We start from the raw sequence: 25,654 nt of genomic DNA on the forward strand, positions 1-25,654 counted from the left end.
TAGCATAATATGAAGCCAAAACTCCAACACGGCATAAATTTGTCGAGAGAGATTTAAACTTGAGATGACACCACTTTACTCAAAGAGGATATGAATTTACATTTTACACCCATTTTGATAAAAAGAACACTCTATGATCATGAAAACCATACGGTTATCCAATACGATTACGATGACATCCCCCCACGAATTGCCAGCCAAATTTATGCATCCAGTCAGAGAGTGCCCCATAAACCTTGCAAATAAGTCTTACGAGTACACCGTGGTATACCTACCATAGCTCACAAGATTTAAAGTTGAGATGAAATTAGTAGTTATGGCAAAATTCGTTCTAGTCGGGCTAGTTTCCTCAAATAATCTTGAATATCCAAGAAGAATGTACCGATCCCTCCTCATCGGTTCCCTCTAATTACTTCAAATACGCAAGAAGATGGTACCGTATCCTCTTCTTACCTCAGGCGTCTTTGCCTTAGCTTGCCCCGTTTCGTGAGCGCTTCATAGCAACACGTCAATGTCCGATGTTATTCTCTAGGAGCCTTCGAGTTTAACGACTTTTCCTGGAAAATAGCGAGCGGATTTTCTTCATTAACAATAGTCGAGATGCTTGCTTCTCAATACAAAACGGAAATATTCTATCTTTTGTCTGCCTAGAAATTTTAGAAAAAAGAAACGTTAGTATGTTTTTCAGTTATTGTAAAAGAAATTTTTCGGTGATCATTGATAGAAGCAAGATATGTGCATGCAGACAATTTTAAACGTGGCTAAATTATCACAAGGGCTTTACAAGCATAACATCATTGAATTAGTGCGAGAGTAATAATATACTGTAGTTATAAATTCTTGAAGAGTCTCTCTCTCTTTCTCTCTCTCAGCTTTGTGGATATGCTAGGTAAGAGCAAAATCCCCAACATCTACTCTCTCTCCAGTCATCCCCACTTTCTCTCTCTTCGATTTTGCTGGATTTTCTTCTCTTTCTTGCCCTCCTTTTACTTCTTCATTGCATTCATATAATGGATGACATCTTTTACAACGGCTCGTTATATTCTAGCAAAAAAAAAGAAAAGAGAAGAAAAGAAGAAGAAGCCACCCCTATATAATGGATGACATCTTTTACATTTGATTGTTTTATAGGCAATTTACAAGTCTAGCATAACTAGTATTTGATTCAATTATGTTCTCCCACTTAATTAAACTAAATCCAGAAGGAGAACAATTTAGACTCTGTTTGTTTAGTGCAAAATGAATGACTTGGAAAATATTTTTCAAAAAATAGTCGCCTAAGATAATTGGTCAATAAAAAATATTTTCACTATTGACAACAATTTATGACTAAACATTTCGTAGACAACGACAATATTTTTCATTTATTTATTTTTATAAGTGATATAAATGGTCATTTATAAATAATAATAAAAAAAGATCAGTTTTAGCCACAAATTCTAGAAGAATTTGTGGTTTGTTTGTTTTATGGAAAAGGTACCATTTTGGAAAATATTTTCTAAGAAGTTATATGTTGTAGCTAATGACCGACCAAGGAAGAAGCAAAAGTAAAGAAAAGAAAAAAAAAAAAAAAATATAAATCAATTTTTTAAAAATAAAAATAATTAAAAAGATTGATCTTTTTACATTTTTTCTTTTTTTGTAAAAATAAACATTTCATTAACCTTGTTCAAGTGCTAAGGACCTATGCATGTCCTTTGTGGACCTAGGGTTGAGGGTCAAGAAGCCAAAACTCCAACACGACATAAATTTGTCGAGAGAGATTTAAACTTGAGATGACACCACTTTACTCAAAGAGGATATGAATTGACATTTTACACCCATTTTAATAAAAAGAACACTCTATGATCATGAAAATCATACGATTACCCAATATGATTACGATGACATCCCCGCACGAATCGCCAGCCAAATTTATGCATCCAGTCGGAGAGTGCCCCATAAACCTTGCAAATAAGTCTTAAGAGTACATCGTGGTATACCTACCATAGCTCACGAGATTTAAAGTTGAGATGAAATTAGAAGTTAAGGCAAAATTCGTTCTAGTCGAGCTAATTTCCTCAAGTAATCTCGAATATCCAAGAAGAATGTACCGATCCCTCCCCATCGGTTCCCTCCGATTACTTCAAATACGCAAGAAGATGGTACCGTATCCTCTTCTTACCTCAGGCGTCTTTGCTTTAGTTTGCCCCGTTTTGTGAGTGGTTCATAGCAACACGTCAATGTCCGATGTTATTCTCTAGGAGCCTTCGAGTTCAGCGACTTTTTCCTGGAAATTAGCGAGCGGATTTTCTTCACTGACACTAGTTGAGATGCCTGCTTCTCAATACAAAACGGAAATATTCTATCTTTTGTCTGCCTAGAAACGTTAGAAAAAAGAAACTTTAGTATGTTTTTCGATTATTGTAAAAGAAATTTTTCGAGTGATCATTGATAGAGGCAAGATATGCACGTAGACAATTTTAAACGTAGCTATATTATCACAAAGGCTTTACAAGCATAACATCATTGAGTTACTTTGAGAGTAATAATATATTGTAAGTTACAAATTCTTGAAATATCTCTCTCTTTTTGAGCTTTGTGGATACGCTAGCGAAGAGCAAAATCCCCAACATCTACTCTCTCTCCGGTCTTCCCCACTTTCTCTCTCTTTGATTTTACTGGGTTTTCTTCTCTTTCTTGCCCTCCTTTTACTTCTTCATTGCATTCATATAATGGATAACATCTTTTACAACGACTCATTATATTCTAGCCACTCGTTATATTCTAGCAAAAAAAGAAAAAGGAAAAAAGAGAGAATAAAAAAAGGCCACCCCTATATAATGGATGACATCGTTCACATTTGATTGTTTTATAGGCAGTTTACTATTCTAGCATAACTAGTATTTGATTCAATCATGTTCTCCCACTCAATTAAACTAAATCTAGAAGGAGAACAATTCATACTCCATTTGTTTAGTACAAAATGAATGACTTAAAAATAATTTTTCAAAAAATATTCCCCTAAATAATTGGTCAATAAAAAATATTTTCATTATTGACAACAATTTATGACTAAACATTTCGTAGACAACGACAATATTTTTCATTTATTTATTTTTATAAATGATATAAATGGTCATTTATTAAAAAAAAAAAAGATCGGTTTTAGCCGCAAATTCTAGAAGAATTTGTGGTTTGTTTGTTTTATGGAAAATGTACAATTTTGGAAAAAAATTTCTAAGAAGTTATATGTTGTAGCTAATGACCGACCAAGGAAGAAGCAAAAAGTAAGAGAAAAGAAAAGAAAAAAGAAAAATATTTTAAAATTCAATTTTTTAAAATTAAATTAAAAAAATTGATCTTTTTACATTTTTTTGTTGTTATAAAAATAAACATTTCATTAACCAAGTTCAAGTGTTGAGGACCTACGGACATCCTTTGTGGACCTAGGCTTGAGGGTCAAGAACCAAAGCCCTAGCATCGAGGACCTGAGCATGACCTTTATGGAACCGAGCTCGGGTGCCAGAGGATTGGGTATGAGCATGAAGGGTTCGGGCCCAACCCCCATGGACTGGGGTGTGAGTGCTTGGGCCCAAGCCTAAGCATCAAGTTCCCGGGGCTGGTTATGATGGACCAAGGCTTGGCCATCGAAGACATGGTCCTAAACGGTGGGACCTAGGAATCAACATTGAGGTTCCCATGACCAAGTATAGAGTTTCGGGCCCAAGCGTCGATACCTAATCATAGTTTGGAAAATGTTTTTTGGTTCTTTCAAAGAATTTAATCTTTGAAGGAAAATCTTTTTCATCGACTAGAAAAACATTTTCCATTGTTCATTCTTCTAAAAGAACCAAATGTTGGAAAATGTGGGAAATGTTTTCCACGAAATAAACGGATGTCAATTAAAATTCAATCTAGTCTTTGAACATTATTGTTGGTCTTTGATGTACTTGTATTGTTTGATTTGAACGAATATGATATTTCTAGCTTACATGGCAATGCCACTAGGCCGTGGGATCCATATTTGTTAACGTGTACAGCCTGCAAAACTTAAATAGATAAGAAAGAGAACAACGCGAGGGAGAGAGTACGTGGGCCGCTAGCACTGCTAGCCTGCAGTACCGGCTTGTGTTGGTAGGGTCTGGCCTTGTCACGGGCAGGTGAAAGCCTATTTATACTTGCCCAAATTAAGCAAGGGTTAGCACGATCGCACAATGACGGTGCCAGTACCAGCCACCGACGAGCGAGAGCCGACCAACCCTTACAAGGTCGTCGCGAGGGCCGACCAACCGTTGCAAAAAGGTGGTGAGGGATGGTGGCCCTGGCAATGTACCAATTTTGACATAGCCAAATGGAGCGACCTTAGTCTATTAAATGTGTATTAGTCAAATAAATAGCGGGCTCGGGCCTTAGGCTAGGCCCTGGAAAAAGTAGTCGGCCCGATAGCCGGCCTGACGAAGCGTCAAAGTTAAAAACCTTTTCTTCATGGACAAACCAGAAGTACCTCGTTGGAACTTTAACATTGCGTATAAAGGAATCTCAAAGGAGTTCGTGTAGTTTTTATTATCTTGCAAGCACTGCCCTGACCTGTATTTGAAGTCCTCTCATGCTTTTCTTAAAATAAGCTCGTGACCTCTGGTTATAATTATGGAAGGCTAGATTTGCCAAACAGATGCTAGATCATCTAGAAGTTAAAAAGAATGTAGCCTGAACTCGCATTTGTTGACTAAATCAGACGCAATCAAGCTGCAATTAGATCAACCATTGAATCTACCAAATAACTTATGGACTCTCTTACGTGTTCTTTACACAGCCGAAGCTTCACTTCAGTTGTCGAAGATGAGAGATCGCAGGCCTTTTCTGTGAGGATTACATTTTATATGTGAAGGTGAATGCTTCTGCATATATAGCATCAACGACAGGTGATCAGAGTCAAAAGGCAACATGTCTGTCGTATCTACCGTCCCTACACTTTTTTTATAGCTCAAGAGTTTGAGGTTGCAAATGAAATGCATAACCAATTTGACCATGGGTCGCGCGGACTGTACCGATGATCGTGCTGATGAGATCATGCAATGCCACGCCTTCATCCGATACGCACATTGATCAGGTGTCAAGGCCCGAAAAAGCACTTCTTGAATCAAGACTTGAGAGACAAAATTCACCTTCTGGGCAAAGAAAGTTGACTATTCACAACGCAGGATTGGAGTTTGTACATTGTAGAGCACATCTAGTTTGGATCTGATTTATTCTCGGAAAGTCATGTTAGCGCGGTCGATCAGTGAAATCTATTGAAACCATTCCAGTTGAAGCCCTCTTGCGCCATGAGTCCGATGCCCCCTTCATATACTTCACGCCCATTGACCAGCTGAATCCAGTTCTGTTGGAGATGGCCAATGATCTTCGCATCTCTGAATCTCCAGAGAAAGAACGCACGAACTTAGATGAAGGTCATCTGATCAAGCGGGTCGTAAGCAAATTCAATATTTCAAAAGTACATGTAATTAAGCTCGAGACTATTTTACCTGGGATGATATTCTGCTCTCAAGATCTTCGGCTGGAATCTCGGGCCCTCGTCGAGCCCTTCGCAGATAATCTCCCCATTCTCGTCTCTGTAACAGATTATACCCTCGGCCCGATCCTCAAAAACCTGCAAGAAGCAATCAATGTCACGAAATAAGATCAGCTGTCGCGCGGTAAACAAAATTCGCAGGTGGACTGCACCTGCTACAAGTATTAAGCCCAATTCAGGCCAAATATAGCATCCGTTAGGATCCACATCTTCGCCTCTCAATCCTTACTCTACATCTAGCATCAAACTTGATATCAGGATAAAGGATGATCGGATCAACGCTTACAGGAACTGGACTTCCGTAACGTTTACACGAGCTTGATAAAATTCGTTTGGTTACCTGGTTTTTTAAGCTAGATCTGATCCGCATAGCAGGTGCTCTTCTGAGTGGGAGTTGACTATTCCCAAGCACCATGACTCTGTTCAAGGGCACCATGACTGGACCAGATTTACAAGCCATGATTCGAGGGGCCTTTAAGTTCGACAAAGCCATGGATTGCCGAAAAGGCACAAGTAATGATGGCAAGATGACTTTGAAGATGGAGCAGGAAGAGAAACGATAAAGAAGAAGAAGGCCTCGTTGTTGAGAAGGGTTTGTGGCTTGAAGCTTTGTGGGACTTTAAAAGTATGTTATTGCTTCTAAGTCTTCTTTATAGGTTGGCGCGTCTTGGTGTTAAAATACACGGAATATCCCAATCATGGCTGCATTATACGGCTATCTTATGCAGAGGAAGTGGGCCACGTTTGGCTTATCCAGTGACTGTCCCTGTTGATTTGTCAGTTTTTTATGCCAATTTTTTCTTCTCTCGGTTTATCTGTTGGTGGCGGATCAATTTCAGAATTCCCTTGGATGCCTGGGAGGCCTGACTGATCTCTGTTGCGAGATTTGACATTGCAGTCTCTTCATGGGGTTGCTAAGGGTTCCTGAAATCATTAAGATGGGTGGGATACGACATTACAGTCTCATCAATCTTCTGCAAGAAGTGATTCATTGCTGTTGGGTAAAAATTGACGTGAAGTGTTTATTCTTTTCAGCAACCCCCCCTGAAATCCTCCATCACTGAATCATGACAGGTTTGACTGGGGGAGGTAGAAAGATGATTTCTTCAGAAAGGAAAAAGCTTGAGGGCTGACGTGCAAGAAAAAGTGCAAATTCCACCGAGTGGTTTTTCAAGCTTAGAGTTACTGCTGGTGCGCATCAATCAACGAAAACTACTCTCGCATCTCGAATGGGTTCTCTATTATTGGCAGAAAGGAATAGATGCTTTTTCTGGTATGTCCCCAATCATTCAATTAGAGAACCATATTGAGGAAGAGAGCCGGATAGACCCGAAGATCACACGCTACTCTAGTCTCTGCCACCGCCAATCTCGTGCTTTGCTTGGAAAGCAAGGGGAGGCCATGAAAGTTGGTGGAACAAGGCACAGAAAATGGAGGAAAATTCAGAAAAATTCAAAAAATTTATAAGAAAAAATATAGGAAAGATTCAAAATATGAACATCTGCGATCTCTTATGCTTTGCTTGGGAGACAGGGGGGAGGCCATGAAAGTTGGCCGAGGGGCATGGAAAATGGAGGAAAATATAGAAAAATCCAAATTTTTTTATATGAGAGAAAAACGATGGGAAAGGTTCAAAATATAAACATTTGTAATCTCTAATGCTTTGCTGGGAGCCCATGAAAGTTGGAGTAAGGCATGGAAAATGGAGGAAGATATAGCAAAGATCCAAAAAATTTGTAAGAGAAAAAAGATTGGAAAGATTCAAAATATTATTTCGCCCGGTAAACTTTCCCATCCCAAACAAAGCACTAAAAAACTGTTATGTGTGTAATGATGACCATTAAATCATAATATAGATAGATTTCAACTATCGTGACATCTAGTTTGAAATAGATATTACGATGATAAGCACTTAGGTTCATTAAGATACAAATTGGACCCTAATGAGAATAAAGGATGCCACCCTGTGCCCACACTCACTTATATTATTCCCTGTCATTTTCAATTGCTTACATTTTGTATTTGTGCTTTTGTGTAAATAGGTTTTACCCCCCATTGACTTTTGCAAGCCCTTGACTAATGGAGGCTGGGTTTGTTATTTCTTGGACCTATTTTGAGCACTTAGACAACGAGATAATATTGTTATTAGTGATCATGCGTGGATGATTTGTCTTTGTGGCAGCCTCACTGTCACCGGTGACGCGACAATTCATCATGAGATGCGTTTTCTCATCTTTCTCTATGCAATAAATGGCCTTGACATCACCTGCTTCCTCATTGGTGGTCTTGGCTCTTATCCTTTCGAAAGAAAATGACAGAGGCGATCATTAAATTTTAATTTAATATATGATATTATTCATGAATTTGTAATTTCTTTAATATAATTTTTGAATTTTTATCTAATATGTAATATTATCCCTTAATTTATATACATTTTTATATAATTTTAAGAACTACATCTTGAAGATTTAATGATAGTTCGAGAATCATATTGAATAAATTAAAATCTATTCATGACATTGTAATTGGATTAAAGTTTAGAGACATCATTACATATTAAATCGAAATTCAAAAATCATTCATGTTATTGTCTTCATTTTCAACTGTCTCGTTTGTTTTTCTTACTTTGTGTTCTCAAGATTGTAATGACACTACCCAAATGCCATTGACTTAGTGATCTCGTTCTTTCCTTCTTCACTTTTTTTCAATGGGACCTTCTACAAGTGGCATGAACTAGTCTATGTGCTCTTAGTAAATACTATCTCGTGTAGAAAGAGTTACAAATTCCTAGCACACCGGTAGGGTTAAGGTGTTAGTTCTCAGGCCACGCTCACATGATTATGAAATCCAGCCCATCATATAAAATACTGAAAACTATTCGGATCTAGGCGGGCCTGAGTCAGGCTCAATAAGGATGGGCTGGATTTCATAATCATGTGAGCGTGGCCAAGCCCATCTTAAGTGATCAATAGGCCCATTCCTCGAGCAAGCCCGTGGGCAACTAGATCCATCGCATGCATAAAGAGAACATCAAAGTCTAAATTGGATTAGTTTTGACCCATTTAGATTTCTTTTGTGGCCCACTGTGTTCTCTTGGTTTTAACTAGGACAGAACTGAGAGATGTGCAAGAAATAGAAGTGCGCCCCCACCCCACCAAAAAAAAAGCCTTCATTGTTTTATGGTGACAGCTAATCTATTTAGCTAATCTATTTATCTATCTATTATGATATTGCGTCGAACATTATTAGACGGTTTCATTGTTATGACAACTTGGCCTATTTAATAAGAGGCAATGTATAGGTAGCCCCTTGCGATTAATTTATTATTTGAGCACGTCTTTGCTAAACTTAATTTTGATGGCCTGTGTCGCTTTTTTGTATGTAATGTGTCGACGCCGACTCCGACGCCTTTTTTCCTTTAATGTGTGATTCAATGCATTCCCGTGTTGTCTCGTTCACTAGACCTTTCGTGTCTTCACAACCACTCCCTAACCTTGTTTGGACCTTGGTGATATAAATAATGGTCATCTTCATTTGAGAAGACAAGAAAACTCGATGTAAACTAACGTAACTTGCACTTGTACCATTCGAGATTTCAAAAAGCCTACACTTTTGTTTATTTCCCTAGCGTGTAAAAACCCACAAAATCCAGGCCACTGTGTGCAATTCTGAATTTTGCACATAATAATTAGGCAATACTCTCGTGGCAAGGAAGTGCGTCTTAATATGTAATTCTCAAACCCATAAAATGCTCCGCTAACGTTGCAAGCCAAGTAAGTAATTAAGAAAATTTGCATGCTGCTTTCCTGGTGATACGTATAATTATTATTTAGGGGCACTTAGATTAAAAATATATATTTTTTGTTAAAAGATTAACAATATTTAATTATTTAAACTTGCGGTGTGAAGAACTAAATCAGTATCGTGCGTCTCGCACACGACATACTCTTGTGAACTCTTCGGGCAAATTTTAATTTAGTTACGGTCGATAACTCTTCCTTATGTTTTTCATTAGCATATGTAATGCTCGGGACTTTTAAGGCTTATAAAATAACATGAAAGGTTGCGAGAGGAAAAGCTAAAACCTGAAGCCTAATATTGGCATTTTCACTTTATGGTTCTTTGATACCAGGTCAAAGGAAAGTAGAACTATTAACAGAGTCAGCATTTATTTGTCGGTCTCTTTGAAACGGGCATTCATAATGCGGTCCCAATGGTAATAATGGGTATTATGTCTTCGATATAAAAGATCTCATTTGTTAGATTCCGGCCGTCAATTCTTAAGTTAATTCTATTGTGGATCTAGGCATACCAATTTTTTAAGGAAAACATCTCATTTACCCTGGACTTCTATAAAAATGAAAAAAATAAAGAAAATGGAGAAAACTAAGTTAAATAAATTACTAACATAAATAAATGAATAACAATAATAACATTAGAAAATAAAATATTTTCAATTTTGATGAATATATATATATATATATATATATATATATATATGTCTAATAAAACATTTCAATGAGAAGAAACACAAATAAGAAAAATGCAAAAACCTAAACAGCCTAAAATGATTTATGGAGAAATGACTGACCAATAAAAGATATTAAGAAATATCACATTGGATTTCAGTTTATCATTTCCTTTCAATGAGTTCAATACCCTTTAAATATGCATAATGACAATCGCTTTGACCTTTATGGTTATTGCGAACATTCTTCTTTTGTTGATTTCTTTTGTTTATTCTTTATCTTATTTAGTTCTTTTGAAGTAGCTATAATTATCAAATTTTAACATTTTTTTTTATTTTTAGGACTATTATTGATACTTATTTTTTTATTCATAGTATTTTAATTAATTTAATTTTCTCCCGCTTTCCAATAGCTTTTCATTTTTTGTGCCCATCCGGGTAAAAGAGAAATTCCCTACAAAAAGCGAGATAAAAAAATATACTTTTACCTTTCGAAAGTCGTGCATTATTCATGCTAGTGGAAAAAATTAACAAAGAGGAATGAAACTTCGGGATACCGCGTAACAGTTAAAAGTTTGGGGTAAAAGCAAATTACCCCCAAAGCTTGGTGGGGGTTCGCGTAATTTTCAATAGAAGAAAAAGAAAAGGATCGAGGGTAAATTTTGGAATCAGTGCATGTAAAATATGGAAGTAGAGGAAAAGCAAAGCTGTATCGGATAGAACAAATAAATTAGGCCGGAAAATCCACGACAAAAAATCAATTTATAGATTTCCCCCCCTTCCTCCCAAACGCAGTGGAGGGGCTGTCTCTGGTTCTCTGGTTCTGAGAGCCTTTTCCGCCTTCCAAAGCTCTCTCCCTCTCTCTCTCTCTCAAAAGTCCTCCTTTTTCACGTTGAAGTACACTTTCGTCTCCATCCCTCGTCCGCTTCCTGCCCCGAACAGTACAATGACAAGATGTAACGGTGCGGATTTCAAACGACACAACAGCCCGAACAGAGAGCAGAACAGGCCTGGTAATGGCGCTACTCATCGGCAGCATGTGAGTCGTAGTTGAACAGCCTCTTGACCGCAATCCTGCAGTCAATCCCCCCCCTTCCCTCCTTCCCTCCTTCCCTCCTTTTTCCCCCTCCCTCCTCTGTCGTTCTCACGGCGCGCCTCCTTTGTGCCCCGAAACTGGAACAGCATATATAGTAGGGACCCAAACGGCAAGCCCGAGGCTACGGAAAAGATACATTCGTTCCTCCGCAAGACCCTTTGAGCAAAACGATGGATCTCGCGGCTCCCAAATGGTATTACCGTCAGGACCCATCGGAGTATTCATCTCATAGGGTAAAAGTTTGGAAATTCGGAAACTCCTTTCATTTTCTCGTGCTCCTGTTGTTTGTATCTCTGTTTCTGATGATGTAAATCTGTGGGGTTGTTCTCGTTCTCGATCGGGACTCGATAGGCATCGATGGACTACGGGAGGAGCTCAAGCAACAACCCTTTCGTGGACGTGGACACGTCGTTCCCTGACCCACTTTGCAAGCTTAACCTCAGGGAGACGTCCGAGTTCGTCAAGTCATTCCCTGTTGTGGGAACAATGAGCTGTAACAACAGCAGCAGCAACAGCAGCAACCCAACAGAGGTCGAGGGCATTCTTGAGGTTTCAGCGCAGAGGAGGAGGGATGGCGTGAGCTCGGTCACGAGCAGGAGGACAGATACCACCGCTACTCTGCTTCAGGCTCCTTCAACCCCGGGGAGGCCTGTGTTCGGCTTCAGCGTGGGCAAAAACTTGTCCAGGAGGAGCTTCCCTTCCAAGTGGGATGATGCAGAGAAGTGGCTCATGAGCAGCTCTTCTTGCCACGGCTCGCCCGCGCATGCCCTGAAGCCGCTTGAGCCACCAAGAATATCCAGGCACTGCGATGGGTTCAGGCACAGCAACAGCAACGTCGAGGTCTTTGCGGAGAAGTCAAGGGTCACCGAGGAAGTAGTCTCAGTGGTCTCTCAGTTTCAGGGGTCTCAGTCTTTGGGCCATGAAATTCCAGCCGGAGCATTGAATGGGGTCTCACCTGCCTCCGCAGATGTACTCCTAAAAGGTGTAGTTTACTTCCTTCAAATAAACTTTAATGGAGACCTTTGACCCTTTTTGGCTTCTTTTACTTGAAACTGTTACATCTTGGGCTCCACTAGGGTCATCATCATCTTCCCTAACTCTTATTCGCCATTTTCGCGACCTTTTGTTTTCAATTTCTCGTTTCGTTTCTGCTTTGCATATTTTTTTACCCTTCCGATTCCTTATATCATCTTTTGTTTCTTTCACTTCTCTGTTTCTTTGAAGCTCAATGAGGCGGGTAATTTGGTTTTAAATTGCAAAAATTGAGTCTAGAAATGTAAGGAAAGGAATAGAGGCGCAAGTTGGTCCTATTTGTCAAATTCTGCTGATCTTTTTTTTTAGAAGAGAAGTTGATTTCCATGCACATCCAGGCAGAAATTCTGCATGCTGTACCCTCCCTTGGTACAAAAGGCAACTTCAATTTTCATGTCAAAGAGCTCTCTCTGTTCTGCCAAAAAGTACCAGTTTTTCTCTCATGATCATGGAATTATCATTCAGAACCCATCAATTTCTTCTCTCAATGCACTCTCTGCTGTCACTGCACAAAGCCAGTCTTGGTTCTTAATTAACAAGTCCCGAGGATTTGTTCCCACCGCAGACAAGTTCACGGACGATGTGGACACCATATTGCCAAAATTCAGATGCACCGACCCATCCAGAGAAGGCTTCTTGTTCAGGAACTCAGCTGGTGAGAACATGAAAGATGCAGGCACAGAGGTCCACCACAGAGACGCAGGCACAGAGATGACTCCACTGGGCAGCTCCACCAACTCCAGGTGTCCCACCCCGTACAAGGTCTCGTCCCCACCGAGGCACAACACACCGGCCGATCGGTCAGGCCCATTGGGCATGGACACTTGCCATAACAACAATGGTGGAATCACCGCCATTGACATGAATCAGCTCAAGGAGTGCCACCTGGCGAAGCTTCAGCTTGGGACACAGTATGACTCCATCGCCTCCATCTGGAGCTCCAGGGAAGAGGAGGAGGAGGATATTTCGAAGAGCTTGAGGCATTTTGAGACCAACAACGCTAATGGGTTTCAGAAATTCGGTGTTTCAGAGTCCAGAACGGGCGCTGCATCATGGGAGGACGAGGAGAAGATGAAGTGCTGCCTCAGGTAATCATTAAGCTGTACAGACAAAATGGTGGCTTGATAATTATGTTTTTCAACTTAATCTTTTGTTCTTTTTTGTGGCGGGTTATGACTGTTCTAGAGTGGGCAGGTACCAGAGGGAAGAGGCAAAGATTCAAGCTTGGTTGAACCTTGAGAGTGCAAAAGCTGAAGCTCAGTCCAGAAAGCTTGAGGTAACTCCCATTTTTTTGGCTTTCCTTCTTTCCTGTTAAATTACCGTTCTAGTGGCTAATGAATGTGTGCTTAATTAGAGTGGTTAATTTAACCATGTGGAATGGAAGCAAACAGAGAAAACAACATTAGGTTCGGGCATTAGTCTTTGTCCTGTCCTCTGATGAACTGAACCCCATTTTGCAGCACCTTGGACATTTGTTTCTGCACGTATATGAGAATTTAGCTGTTAATGCTTGGATCTTCCCGATATTGTCTTAGTGTAATAGGTAGGCATCCGAGAAATGCCTGAGTAGACTCTAGCCCATTTGGATTAAGCTTTGCGACCTATCACACGGGATCAATCTATACTTCTAGTGGACCAACAAGTATATAAGTAAAGCCTAAGGGCAAAGTACTGGACTAGATCTGCCTCGTGTATACTCCCGCCTCCTTGAACCTATACTCCGGTCGTGTTTACAGACAATCTTAGCTAGTTCTTCGATGTTCAGGACAAAAGGTACGTGGTTCGTCGAAAATGCTTTTGATCATTGGCTTCCGTAAACAATTGGCCACACGGAACAAAACCTTCGTAATTTAGAATGATTAAGACTACAAATGAGGGAAAGCCTAGTATTCTCTTCATACCCACCAAGTGGCTGCATTATGTTTGTTAATATCCCAGTGTGTCAGGTTCAAGTCCAGCGTTTTGGCTTCTTCTTCTTCTTCTTCCTCGAGCCGCACGCACCTGCCATGCTCCATGATCACACAAGCCCTTTTCTCGTAATTCTTTTGGCCTTTTATTTTAGGATTCTTCTTGACCGGTCCGCCTCTGTTAGAGCGTCTTTCCTCGATTCAATATTAGGGTATCGGCATGCCTAACTCCCTAAAAGTCATCATGCACGCATTTTTTATGTACTTACAACCTCATTGGTTTCCGTTGCTTCTTTGTCGTGTGCCCATGTGAAAGATCCCGCTCGGAACGCACCCGTTTGAAGATAAGAAGATAGCGTGGGGAATTGGGTACTTTTTAGTTTTAGTTGGGGTTGGGCTGTCTCTCATGCTTGGGGCATGGTTTTTAGTTCTTGGTGATTAGTTTATTGAGAGAGAGAGATGCGATTAACGATGGGAGGTACTGAGAAATGAGATGGAATTAAGAGACAAAGCCCAGTCCAAAGCATATTGAAATTATCACTCAATTATTTGACTTGGAAACTGCAACCTTTTTATTTGACTGTGTATTAAGTGCCGGGTCATTCGTTCCATTGACAAAACCTAAGCCACCATTTTAAAACCAAAACCATCTGTAAAGGAGTTGCAGCTCCAGTCTTCTGCAAAACTGGATGTATTCTTGATCTTTGATCAAAGATGGTTCAGTATTTCGGATATTTAAATCTTGACATTTCTTTACGCTTAAATTGTCGTCCTGGTCTTGAGTTGGTTGTCGGCTGGACCGTGCCTTTTTAGGTTAAAATTCAAAAGATGAGATCAAACCTAGAAGAGAAGCTGATGAAGAGAATGGCAAACGTGCACAGAAAGGCAGAGGAGTGGCGAGAACAAGCCAGGCAACAGCACAGTGACCAGATTCAGAAGGCAACTGAACAAACCAAGAAGATCATCGACCACCACCACCACCGCCAAGATTCCCATTTTTCTGGCTATGCCTCATGTGGTTGCTTCCCCTGCACTAGCTATCACTGATCACAAGAAAGTGCATCTACTTTTTCCTTTTCGATCCTTGGGCGCTTCCGGGTCTCTTGAGTCGACACAACCGTTTCCCTTTCCCTGCACAATTCTATAGTCTTCGTTTTTAACGAGGGATGGTTGACAAGAGCTTACTGACGAGACAGAACAGCCAGCTCAGCAGTCGACACCTAGAGCTCAAAAGAGGATTCTTTCGTAGAATAGGTGAGGCTCGTGTACAGGCACATGGTGCCTTCACAGTGAGAACTTTAACTGATTTAAAAGGCTCTGACAGATGAGCTTCTGAGGCGTGGTCGTGGAACCGTTTCCTTCACTTGTCATGTTGAGGCCTGGCACCTTTAGCTGAAGTAAAGTATTGCTGGAGCCCCGATGTTTCAGCTCCAAATGTTGCAGCTTAATTTTCAAGAAAATAGAAATTTGGAATGGAGTAGCAATTCTCATGAATGACGTGCCCAAAATGTATTCATCATGCTATTGATGTGAGCAAATTCAAAACCAAATGCATAATGAATCTTCAGCTTCTAACCACAATTTTTCTCAACTGAGTAGTTCGAATATAATACAAGCCAAAGTTCCAAATAAGGCTGAAACTGCACTTCCTGTGCAGAAAATAAATCATCACTGTAGGCCTGAAATAGCTCTATGTTCTTTAATGACCCAACGATCCTCCTCAGGGGCAATGTGTCTTGACTTGTTTCTACAACTCAAAGCTTTAGTTTGTTATCTAACTTTGATTGACACCAAGATATACAGCAATTCATCCGACCAAAACTTTCCACCAACTACTAGCAGATGAATGGAGAGCCGAGTTCTTTACCGTAAAAACAAGTACACAAAAAAGAAAGAGAGAGAAAAGGGACCAGTACAACAAATGATACATGTTCCTCCAAATGAGTTTATTCAAAAACATTGCTATCAATAGCTTCCACTTATTACCCTGACGAGGAGCAGCTGGGAGCAACAAGCTTCATTAATCGCGGAATTCATCCATGAACCCTTTGTGGAATTCAGTCAGGCGGGACACGACCGCCGGAATCTTATCCTCTTGGGGCAGTATTGTACATCGGAAATGCCAAGTTCCAGGGACCTTCCACATACAACCAAAGACGAAATAAAACTATTCAGAGGTCAAAAAGAAGAATGAACTCAACCACCAATAACTCGAGCTATGGATCAGGTTGGATCATTGATCATCGGAATCTTTCCTTATGGAAACCAAGTCTTGTCTTAAACATATATCATACGGATGAAAAGAAAGGTTATATTCCGACATGTATATCATATAGCAGCAATTTTTTTTTAATATAGAACACTGTGCTCTAATCAAATTACCTGTCCGAAGCCAGAACCAGCAACAACAACAATCCCTGTGGCATTAAGGAGGCGGCGACAGTAGAAAGCATCCGGTGCCATCTTTGCAGCTTCTGCTGCCTTAATTGCCTTCTGGGGAAGATAAACACGAGGGAAGAGATACATTGCTCCTTCTGCTCTATTGCACGTTATGCCCTCTAAGCTGTTGAAAGCATTTTCCAGCGTCTGCTCAAAGTAGGATGAATATGATTTGATGAGATTTGATAGAAGCAAGGTTTTACTTGCAGTATCATTTTTGTTCTTTACTGGTGAATATTCCCCACGGTGTCCCCTACTTGTATCAGTTATTTCGAAAGAAGAACCACATCATATCAACTAATCTTCGCTCTTTAGCAAAGAAAGCTAACCTTTGCTCGTCTTGCTAGGGATGAGAGGATTCCATCTCTCTCTTCACAATATGACTCATATGATTCATCTCCAACCTGCACTCATGTTATATATCCCAATCAATGTCGGACTGCAACTTAGAGTACCAGCAGGACGTTGCAAAAAAATAGCATTATCACAGCCAGGCATCGCTCAGGCATTATAGCCACTCAAATTTCTAGAGCTACACTTGGCCCTGGTTCATCCAACACTCTAATTTTTCAAATCTTATGAGAATGGCAATAATGAACCCAATTTGATTCAAGAAAAAAAATGAATTTTCATGAGGAACGGTCTTAGATCACTACTGCAATAAAGAACGAACCTTGGGTGGGTTCATTACAAGGCTCGCAAGAATCTGACCAGTGATGTTGGAACAAAGATTTACAGACGCAACTTTGTAAATCTGTTCCCTCACATCAGCGCTAAACCCTGTCACCTCCATGTAACCTCCTCTTTTACCGCACTCGCCATGGTATCCTGTTCACAAAAAGGGAACATCCAAATATTGGACTTAACAATTGTTTTGATTACCTCATCACACTTATATAGGGGACGGGGCAGGGACAGAGAGAGAGAGACAAGCATGCCTTTTGAAACTGATTGGAAAGAGACTAGGGAGATATCATTATCACCATAACCCATTGAACGAGCAATCTTCTTGAAGGAGTGGAACTGCTTGTCTGGAACATAAATATTTTCTTGGTACACCTGCATGGAGTTTGCTCAAGTCAATGTCGTCATCATTCTTCAATAGAAAAAAGAAAAATTCTGGCATTCAAATGCGTTGAGTTATTGATGCAACTGGCTTGCTTGAAGCAGGCATCCAGCCTCAATTTAAGTTGGGTGCAAATTTTGTCAAAAATATTGACCAACCTCATCGGCCAAAAGAACAAGACCTTCTTTCTTGCAGAATTCTACAATTTGCCGCTGGTTTTCTTCTGCTAGGACCTGCAGCCACAGACTCCAAAATCATCAAAAAGGTACACATTGAAAATTCAAAATGAAGACATCTGCATGTGCTTCTAAACAGCACATGGCATCCGAATTAGAAAGGAAACTGTTCTAAAATCACAAATTCTTACTTGCCCAGTTGGATTGCCAGGATTAATAACCACCAGTGCCCTGACAGTTATACCCTTGGATTTTGCACTATCTAATTGCTTTTGGAGCTCAGAGATTTCCAAACCCCATCCCGCCTCCTCATCCAGATAGTAAGGGACCTGAAGAAATATCACACTTGTAATTCATAAGACGCACCTATGGACCATCTCAGTTAAAGATGTTAAACATGCAAAGCAATTATAACTGCATGCCATTTAGAGGGCCATATACACTAATTAACAAATTTTGAAACAATCCATTAACATACCATCTAATGGATCTCGATTTTAACTATAGGTGATAAACTTACAAGGGTTCCACCATGGAGGGTGATCGAAGCAGAGTACAAAGGATACTGAGGGATAGGGCACAGTATTCCATCGCTTTCTGATCTTGTTAGTAATTGCATCATCATATGAACCTGACATCACCTAAACTCATCAGCTTTATTCATCATATAAGCATGAAAAATCAATCTCAGAAAAACCTGAAAGTTCCTAATGCTAAAAACAACCAGGAATGAAGAAAGAAAAGATTAGAATAGGGTGGTACCGCTGGGCTAGCACCATCCGTCAAGAAAATATCATTTGGATCAGCAGGAAAACCATCACGGGCTTCAATACCAGCAGCAATAGTGTCGCGCAAACCTTTGATTCCCTGCCATTCTTAAGACAACATCATAAATCATGGGGCACCAGGGAAAAGAACAACTGTATGGAGATGGGCATATTCCGAACCTGGCTGTGACTATATGCACCAGTTGCTCTCCCTGGAATTTGATCAAGAATCTGCCAAGCTCGCTCTATAGCGTCAGCACTGCAACATGCAAAAAAGAATTACACAACGGAAAAAACTGTACATTTCATCAAAGACAATCCCAGCTAGAGCCAATGAACCGACAATATCAATATGTTAGGAAGTGTGTAAGCAAGAGAGCACACTACCAAAATTTTTATGAATGGGCAAAAAGCAGACAGTGATCCACATAAAAACTAGTCAGTAGCCTATTTGTGTTGAATCATTTCAAGTTTCAACGAGCAGTTCAAATGGTAGAAACTCCTGTATAACACTTGCACACAGTTCTTTTATGAACTTCTGTTAACAGTGAACTTCAACAAAATGAATGGATAATCTCATTGCTTGCTATTCATTAGCACTTTGTCACAAGCTCGTCCATCTAATCCATATCCTTTCCCCACTTGACAGTTCTATTGAGATCTAAGACAGTGACCCTCTCGTAACGGAAAAAATGCAATAAAAGAAGATGCACATGACCAATGCTATTTGTCAGTACCTGAACAAGCCCTGGGTTTCACTCTTGTCCAAAATGGATGGATGATCACATAATGCGAGAACCTACACAAAGGATGACCCTAATTACAGCATTCATGGGGAAAGAATGAGTTTAACAGACTCGTCTGAACTACACCAAAAAAATACCTCTCTGAAAAAGGTGATTGGCTGCTGACCTAGAGACTGAGGGTTTCCAATGTTACAGTAAAGTATCTGCACCAAGAAAAAAAAGTTGTCATCTCTCAGGGGAAGAGTAACTTTCAAAATCTGTGCAAACACACTCTTCTAAAACTTAATTCTTCGAGGTGCACAATAGAGCCCCCGTTTGTTCCCTACAAGCTAATCATTGCAAGATATTTCTCTTAGATTTATCTTTTCTGATATAAAAAACTCGTGAGCTATTTTCCTGGCTCATCAAAATCTTAAAACATGTCCATGAACACCTTTGCTTCGATAAAAAGGAATGAACTTCATGAGCACAGGTAAGATGCAATATGATTGCATATTCCGCTTAATTTTATAATAAGATACTTATTCCTGGTGGTAGCATCACAATTGTCCATGAAGAATAACATGAGGGGCAGAAGAGAGTACCTCATCAAAAGGATGAGAACCTGGGTTCTCTTTCAGCTCCTGTTGCAAACGCTGTACCCAAAAAATAAAAAATAAAAAAGCAACATAACTACATAAGCACTCTCAGGAACATATCATATACTAGACCCGCCATAACATCACACTTAAAATCATTTTCCCCGGTGCCAGGTATCCTTTTGATCATTGTGTACAAAGTTCCAAAAGCATTAATGTCACAAACGGTAACCCAAAAGATTGCACCTTTTAATTGCACATTTAGATAATCATTTAGTCATACGGCATAGGACAGTCACTGTCTATCGATTATTTTAGGGTCCCATAAGTAGAATTTCCACACGTGTTTTTACCCCTATCTTTAATCACAAAGGAGCTGCAGATCGCAGATTGTCACATTACCTGGGCAATGGAGACAATTTCACCACGAACAGCATATTCACATTTCAGAACCTGGATAAGAGGAACCACACAAGGTGAAAAACCGCACTAGGAGAAGAAAATTCTGCAGACAGCAACCAAGAGCTACATACACATGGTGAGGAATCTGAAAAAAAGGACTGAACCCAACTCAGCCTTCACTCTAAGTTCAATGTTTCACTAAAATGACTAAATATTCTTTCACTGATCATTGATTTGACTTGACTGGTTCAGCTTTTGCAGCACGACAACGACACGGAGCAAAATCACATGACAGTCCCCGGGGAACCAGTGACTTTTCCACTATTGACTATATATCAGCTAAGATAGAAAATGTTGGCCACGATCCACCCGTCATTCACATCAATTGGAAAAAGGGATAGTGATGGCAAACGCCAAGTGCTTCGCAAAGATTCAAACTTGTACTCTAATCTTCATTCTTAGCCGAGCTACATGCAAAATGCATCTGGCCACATATATGAGCCACATGTAAAGTTGGTGGCCCAATATTCTCAGTAAATTCACGTACGGTCAAATCTCAAGAACCTGTAGAGCATCAAAAAGCCTTAAGCTCAATCAACAAGGGGGCAAAAAAGAAAAAGAAACAAACAGGAAACATAAATAAAGAGAACAAACAACCAGACCAGGATAAAGCCTTCTGCTTTATTCCCATACAGAGTGGGTAATCCGTAATCGTGCAAGCACCCAGCAAAAACAAATACACGAAGGAAATTAAAAACGACATCTGTCAACAACGAAAGCAACCCCACACAGCCATCATGGAGCAAACATCCAATCAACGGAAAACCCATGTCCCGAAGAACATCAAAGCGGCCGATCACGATCGTTTCGCCCTCACAACAAAAAGCGGTAAAACAGAGCGAACCCAAGAAACCCAGAGAGGGGGGGGGCGAATAAAAATGGAACCTTGGGATTGATGGTATCGAGGGTAACGGGTGGGGAGGAGCCCATGGCGGGAGGCGAATCGGGAGACGAGGCGGAGGAGGAGAAGCGAGACTGAGATCCAGAGGAGAGGAGGGGCCAGAGCGGGGAAAGCAAGCAACGGCGGCGGTTCTGGCGCTGCAGAGAACGAGAGCGGACCAGGTCCTTGGCTGTCTCCGCTGCGAATCTCCGCATCGCTTTTTATACCCACGAACGAGCGAAGCAAGAGAGAGAGAGACAGAGACACGGAGGGCTGGCTGGCGTGCGGGACGTGAAGGTGAGACTTCTCCGTGCGAAGGCGCGTGTTCCTCTCTCTCTCTCTCTCTCTCTCTATATTCGGCCGAGCTTTCCTCGCCTGTCCGATTTTCCCACGTAACTCGCCCACGGGAATTGGACAGTCACGCCCCGCTTCCAAGTTCAGATCTCTCTCTCTCTCTCTCTCTCTATCTTTCTCTCTCTAAGACTAGATTGTAGCTAGACCCACCTCGGAAGACGGTCGTAGCTGGTTTTCTTTAAATGGTGGGCACCGGGAAAAAATTGAAAAAAAAAGATTGCCTTTTTAAGCAGGATTTGGCGATAATTACTCGTCCAGGCACCACATGGCGTCTGCGCCTGCCCCTCCCAACCCCTTCAGACGGAAGACGCCTTCTTGGCCGATTCTTTCGTTGTTTTTAAGGTCGTTTCCGTTCTTGAAACGGCGGCATTCGATGCAGGCGTGCGGAATGAGGCAGGGATACGAGGAAATCGTCGTCAGCAAGGACCCCCTCAAGAGCAAGGAAGGGATAGAAAAAGAAACTGCCACGTCAGATATCGGTATCTTCCACCCGGCCATTGGCAAAGTGCGCCCGACACTATGGGTAAGGATTTGTATTTAATTGTGATTTTTCGCCATTTTACTAGAATTAATAAGATCAAGCATTTGGCTGCTTGGCCTATATATTCTCTTAAATATTTTATAAATATGTCATACGCCTAAGATGCGTGATTAAATTAAACTTTGACCGCTTGAATGTATAATTTAGGCCGGGATGAGTCTAGTCTGTTTTCCAAGTTTTTTAATAGTTCTTGGACGTCTAGTCATGAATAATGAACTTGCCCAGCAAGTCATCTTCTCCCGTATGACATAAATAAAATATTGAATGACTTTCCCAAACTCCATTATGATTTTCTTAAATCTTCGGGGCATCGACTTTATTTTATCATAAAATTTTAAAGATTTAAAACTTTTATAACATATTAATGTCAACATGTAAATTTATCTACAAAGTTTTCATAATTTTTCAAAACATAATTATTATTTTAATTTTTCGACGTGAAGGTGAAGGAAAAGAAGTTAGTTTTGGCTTTTCAGACAAATGAAATCAAAGTTTGTTCTAATGTATGTTATTTTGTAAAAGAACCCTCTTCTTACAAGAAATGTTGTACAAATTCCCTTAAGCACTGGATGAGAACAGTGACATCATATTAGGTTGCAATGACTAGGAGTCTACGCATTATAGAATTATTACGTATTACACTGTTTGTGGTCCTAACTATTGCAATTCTATTTTTTTTTTTCATACCAAAATCAACACTCTATATAATAAGTGTTACGTGTTTTTTATATCAAAGAATGTCCTAAACAGTTTGAATAGTCGAGTAATCCCCATCTAGTGCAATAGTTTTGACCTTTCACACCCACGGGATATTTTCTTATGACATATGTCTTTACTCATAGAGGGTGGAGCTAAGAAAATGCACATATGTTGTGATTCGAACGCATGTCTTGAGATGAACAAAAACCGCTTACCACTTAAATAATCCCCTTGGGGTTATGTAGTAGTGTTGCACGTCTATTACATTTATACATAGTTAATTCAACTTGCACGATTGATATAGTGTTGATTTAAATAGTTAAAAAAAAAAAAAACATTTTCTTCTTTTTCTATTGTCTTCGATTTCAGTCTTGTTAGGATCACTTTTAAAGTAAAATCCCACAATGCATCAAGTGTTGATGTGAGGGAATGCTTTTTCTAACATCATACGAAGAGTGGACCAATAAAGGCACCTTAAAGTTGGCTCGGATATTTGGTGACGCTAAATGAACAAAGTAGTCTCATGTAAAAAATAAAAGATATCTCCGATTAGTCTTGTGGTTAGTGGATTACAGACATGGATATCATCTACATTTATATAAATTAAGTCCGTATATAGATGAGTCCACAACTTTTATAGCTCATCGATCAAAGTTAGGACCGACTAGCTTCCTCTAATCAAGAATGGAGGAAAACATTAACCTTTAAAAGTTGATTTTGTTTTATTAGAAAACAATAGGGGGAGTGTTTATTATTATTATTATTATTATTATTATTGGAGAAAGGCCTTAATTCTCTTGGACATGGCTAGAGAATCAAAGGACCACCCGGTCCACCATGCCCATGGACCGCTTACCCGCCCCAACCCGAGGAATCCAGGTTAGTCAAATTGGACTCTCAATTAGAGCAACTTCTTTTTGGTAAGCAACAGCCCAATATCTTGCCGAAACATTGGAAAAATTCCCGACAGCACGCCATCACAATCCACAACTGCGAATCTCAAGAACCAAACATGTAAATAGCTCTATTCAGGTCCGTGATTGTGGCTCATTCGCACCAGCACGACCTGAGAACGCATTGTGCTAATTTAAGGTTATACCAGATTTCTTTTTTGGGTCCAAACAAAGAATTTTCATTCAACTAGAAAAAAATGATTGGCCCAATAATTGGGTGTCCATACATAATAGGTGCAAAAGAGTTAGAAGAGGCGAAACAACCCAATTTAAAATTGTGTGGGATTAACCTACCAGTGTAATAATCCATTTCTAAGTAATGTTGGATTAGAAGCATATCCGAAACCCAACATCTTCTATCCCGACTCTAATAAAATTGGAGGCAACCTCATTTGGGTGCCAACATGATATTGTGAATAGGGGCATTAAATGGGTGAGTTGGGCTGGTTTTGGGTTAGGTCAAAAATATCCAATTCAAAATGACTCATTTATATGTAGTACAAATTTAATAACTCATATTCGACCTGATACATATTATCAAAGTACTTCAAATTTAATCTAACCTAAGAAATCTAATCTATGAAAATCCATATCTATCTAATTATCTTGTTTTATATTGATTCACAATGAAGAATAAGAGAAAATTAGTACATCGTTGTGAATTCATAAAATCATGGCAACAAATAATGTGGATGAATCAATTTTTTTATTAATGGAAGTAAGATATTGAACAAAACTATTTATGCTGACCATAGATTACAATGACAAGAACTAAAATTACAATGTTATGAAAATATAATAATGTCATATGCCTCCAAGGAAAGATACACTTCAATAACTATCAATAAATAACAAATGAAACTTATAAGACTAATAAAATAAAATAAAAAATAGGTGAAGTCGGACCACCGAGACTTCTCTGAACTTGGTTGAGTGAAGAGTTCATTATTTTCTCGTAAAAGATGAAGAGAAGTCATAAAAGTAGGTTGGGATTGGGTAAATTAAGAATCCATTTAACACATATTTTTTTAGGGTTTTATCACTTATCTGTAACCTATCACATAACTACCAAATATAATAATTTAGTCCATTATATATGAGTTAAGAAATAAATTTATGACTCATTTTGACAGGTCTAATTATAACTATTGTCTACTTTGGTCACGTTTCACTTGCGTTAGCATGGCTATGCGTCATTCCAATTAAAGGTGTTATAGGATTCATGTACAAGCCTCCCATGTCCAGAAAATGTGAGATGAGAGACATATATGAAACCCAACATGTCGAAATGTTTTGATGTACTTTTTGGAAGATGATATACTGGTTAATCCAAAATTAATAACTTCATAGGAAATAATAATCATTTTAAGAAAGTAGATAAGAAACTAATTACGCTCAAGTCATGGTTATTGGCGTGACTAGATAAAACGTTGCACTTTATTACTTCACATGGCAACTGGCAAGTGTTTCCTTGAAATGCGCCCAAGCGATTATAATGCAGTAGAATAGAATATGCTGAGTCATCCTGTCGATCTAGGTGTAGTTAATCAATATTTTTTCCTTTTCCCAAAGTTAATTTGTTGATTGGAGTGATTCACTGACAGTCAATTTGGAAATATTGCAGGTGATCAGATTTCCAATGGCGTCACGTGCACATGCATCTCATGATTTTTTTCATAGCAAAAGAAGCTGTCGAATTGTAATTGGACGGTCAGGTGGCACCACGGACTTTCTCTAATCTTCTTCACATCCTCCATCCTCTTCTTTTCAAAGCGTTCAAAGCGGTTTTCGCTTTTCTCTTTCGTTCCAAATTCTCGAAGCACTTTTGAAATAGAAAATGAAACCACCCAATGACTTCTACACATTACGAGCAAATGTTACTTTGGAAAAAATTAGCAAACGACAACCTTTCAATTTTACAATTATATGCAACATG

At 39.6% G+C, this 25,654-nt stretch overlaps 3 protein-coding genes and 1 long non-coding RNA gene across 7 annotated transcripts; 2 read left to right on the forward strand and 2 right to left on the reverse strand.

The window, feature by feature from the left end:
* Positions 1-4,865: 4,865 nt before the first annotated feature.
* On the reverse strand, positions 4,866-6,223 carry LOC104419525. Of its 4 annotated transcripts, none has more exons than XM_039301487.1 (3): positions 5,841-6,223; positions 5,508-5,632; positions 4,866-5,399 (listed from the first exon to the last, which is right to left on the reverse strand). In XM_039301487.1, exons 1-3 carry the CDS (start codon positions 6,045-6,047, stop codon positions 5,261-5,263), a joined length of 471 nt encoding a protein of 156 aa, XP_039157421.1. In that variant the 5' UTR covers positions 6,048-6,223; the 3' UTR covers positions 4,866-5,260. The 4 variants fall into 4 exon arrangements, with proteins under 4 accessions (XP_039157421.1, XP_039157422.1, XP_010029509.1 ...); XM_039301488.1 differs by having other exon boundaries at positions 4,866-5,393; positions 5,841-6,206; XM_010031207.3 differs by having other exon boundaries at positions 5,895-6,203.
* A 4,600-nt stretch (positions 6,224-10,823) lies between these two features.
* On the forward strand, positions 10,824-15,446 carry LOC104419533. The gene is made up of 5 exons (XM_010031215.3): positions 10,824-11,351; positions 11,470-12,100; positions 12,716-13,238; positions 13,345-13,426; positions 14,871-15,446. The coding sequence occupies exons 1-5, from the start codon at positions 11,289-11,291 to the stop codon at positions 15,102-15,104; spliced, it is 1,533 nt and encodes a 510-aa protein (XP_010029517.2). The 5' UTR covers positions 10,824-11,288; the 3' UTR covers positions 15,105-15,446.
* A 174-nt stretch (positions 15,447-15,620) lies between these two features.
* On the reverse strand, positions 15,621-21,660 carry LOC104419532 (alanine aminotransferase 2). Its single transcript, XM_010031214.3, has 15 exons — positions 21,177-21,660; positions 20,232-20,282; positions 19,836-19,886; positions 19,389-19,454; positions 19,243-19,304; positions 18,686-18,764; positions 18,501-18,605; positions 18,259-18,369; positions 17,930-18,067; positions 17,721-17,795; positions 17,435-17,555; positions 17,170-17,324; positions 16,826-16,900; positions 16,440-16,643; positions 15,621-16,194 (listed from the first exon to the last, which is right to left on the reverse strand). Exons 1-15 carry the CDS (start codon positions 21,384-21,386, stop codon positions 16,078-16,080), a joined length of 1,620 nt encoding a protein of 539 aa, XP_010029516.2. The 5' UTR covers positions 21,387-21,660; the 3' UTR covers positions 15,621-16,077.
* LOC104419531 lies at positions 21,332-25,580 on the forward strand. The gene is made up of 3 exons (XR_001981436.2): positions 21,332-21,468; positions 21,905-22,048; positions 25,343-25,580. It is a non-coding gene; the product is annotated as an uncharacterized LOC104419531 (long non-coding RNA).
* The last annotated feature ends 74 nt before the right edge of the window (positions 25,581-25,654 follow it).

Source organism: Eucalyptus grandis, chromosome 9 (assembly GCF_016545825.1).
Source record: "Eucalyptus grandis isolate ANBG69807.140 chromosome 9, ASM1654582v1, whole genome shotgun sequence".
Classification (NCBI taxonomy): Eukaryota; Viridiplantae; Streptophyta; class Magnoliopsida; order Myrtales; family Myrtaceae; genus Eucalyptus; species Eucalyptus grandis.

Bases quoted from the DNA above. Each gene is read 5' to 3' on its own strand.
- LOC104419525 (XM_039301487.1), bottom strand. From the start codon at position 6,047: ATGGCTTTGTCGAACTTAAAGGCCCCTCGAATCATGGCTTGTAAATCT. The intron at 5,633-5,840 runs GTAAGCGTTGAT...TGCTTCTTGCAG, and splicing joins GTTACGGAAGTCCAGTTCCT to GTTTTTGAGGATCGGGCCGA. The intron at 5,400-5,507 runs GTAAAATAGTCT...CTTTCTCTGGAG, and splicing joins AGAGCAGAATATCATCCCAG to ATTCAGAGATGCGAAGATCA.
- LOC104419533 (XM_010031215.3), top strand. From the start codon at position 11,289: ATGGATCTCGCGGCTCCCAAATGGTATTACCGTCAGGACCCATCGGAG. The intron at 12,101-12,715 runs GTGTAGTTTACT...TTCCCACCGCAG, and splicing joins CGCAGATGTACTCCTAAAAG to ACAAGTTCACGGACGATGTG. The intron at 13,427-14,870 runs GTAACTCCCATT...GTGCCTTTTTAG, and splicing joins CTCAGTCCAGAAAGCTTGAG to GTTAAAATTCAAAAGATGAG.
- LOC104419532 (XM_010031214.3), bottom strand. From the start codon at position 21,386: ATGCGGAGATTCGCAGCGGAGACAGCCAAGGACCTGGTCCGCTCTCGT. The intron at 19,305-19,388 runs GTATTTTTTTGG...TCCTTTGTGTAG, and splicing joins CAATCACCTTTTTCAGAGAG to GTTCTCGCATTATGTGATCA. The intron at 18,370-18,500 runs GTACCACCCTAT...AGGTGATGTCAG, and splicing joins CGGATGGTGCTAGCCCAGCG to GTTCATATGATGATGCAATT.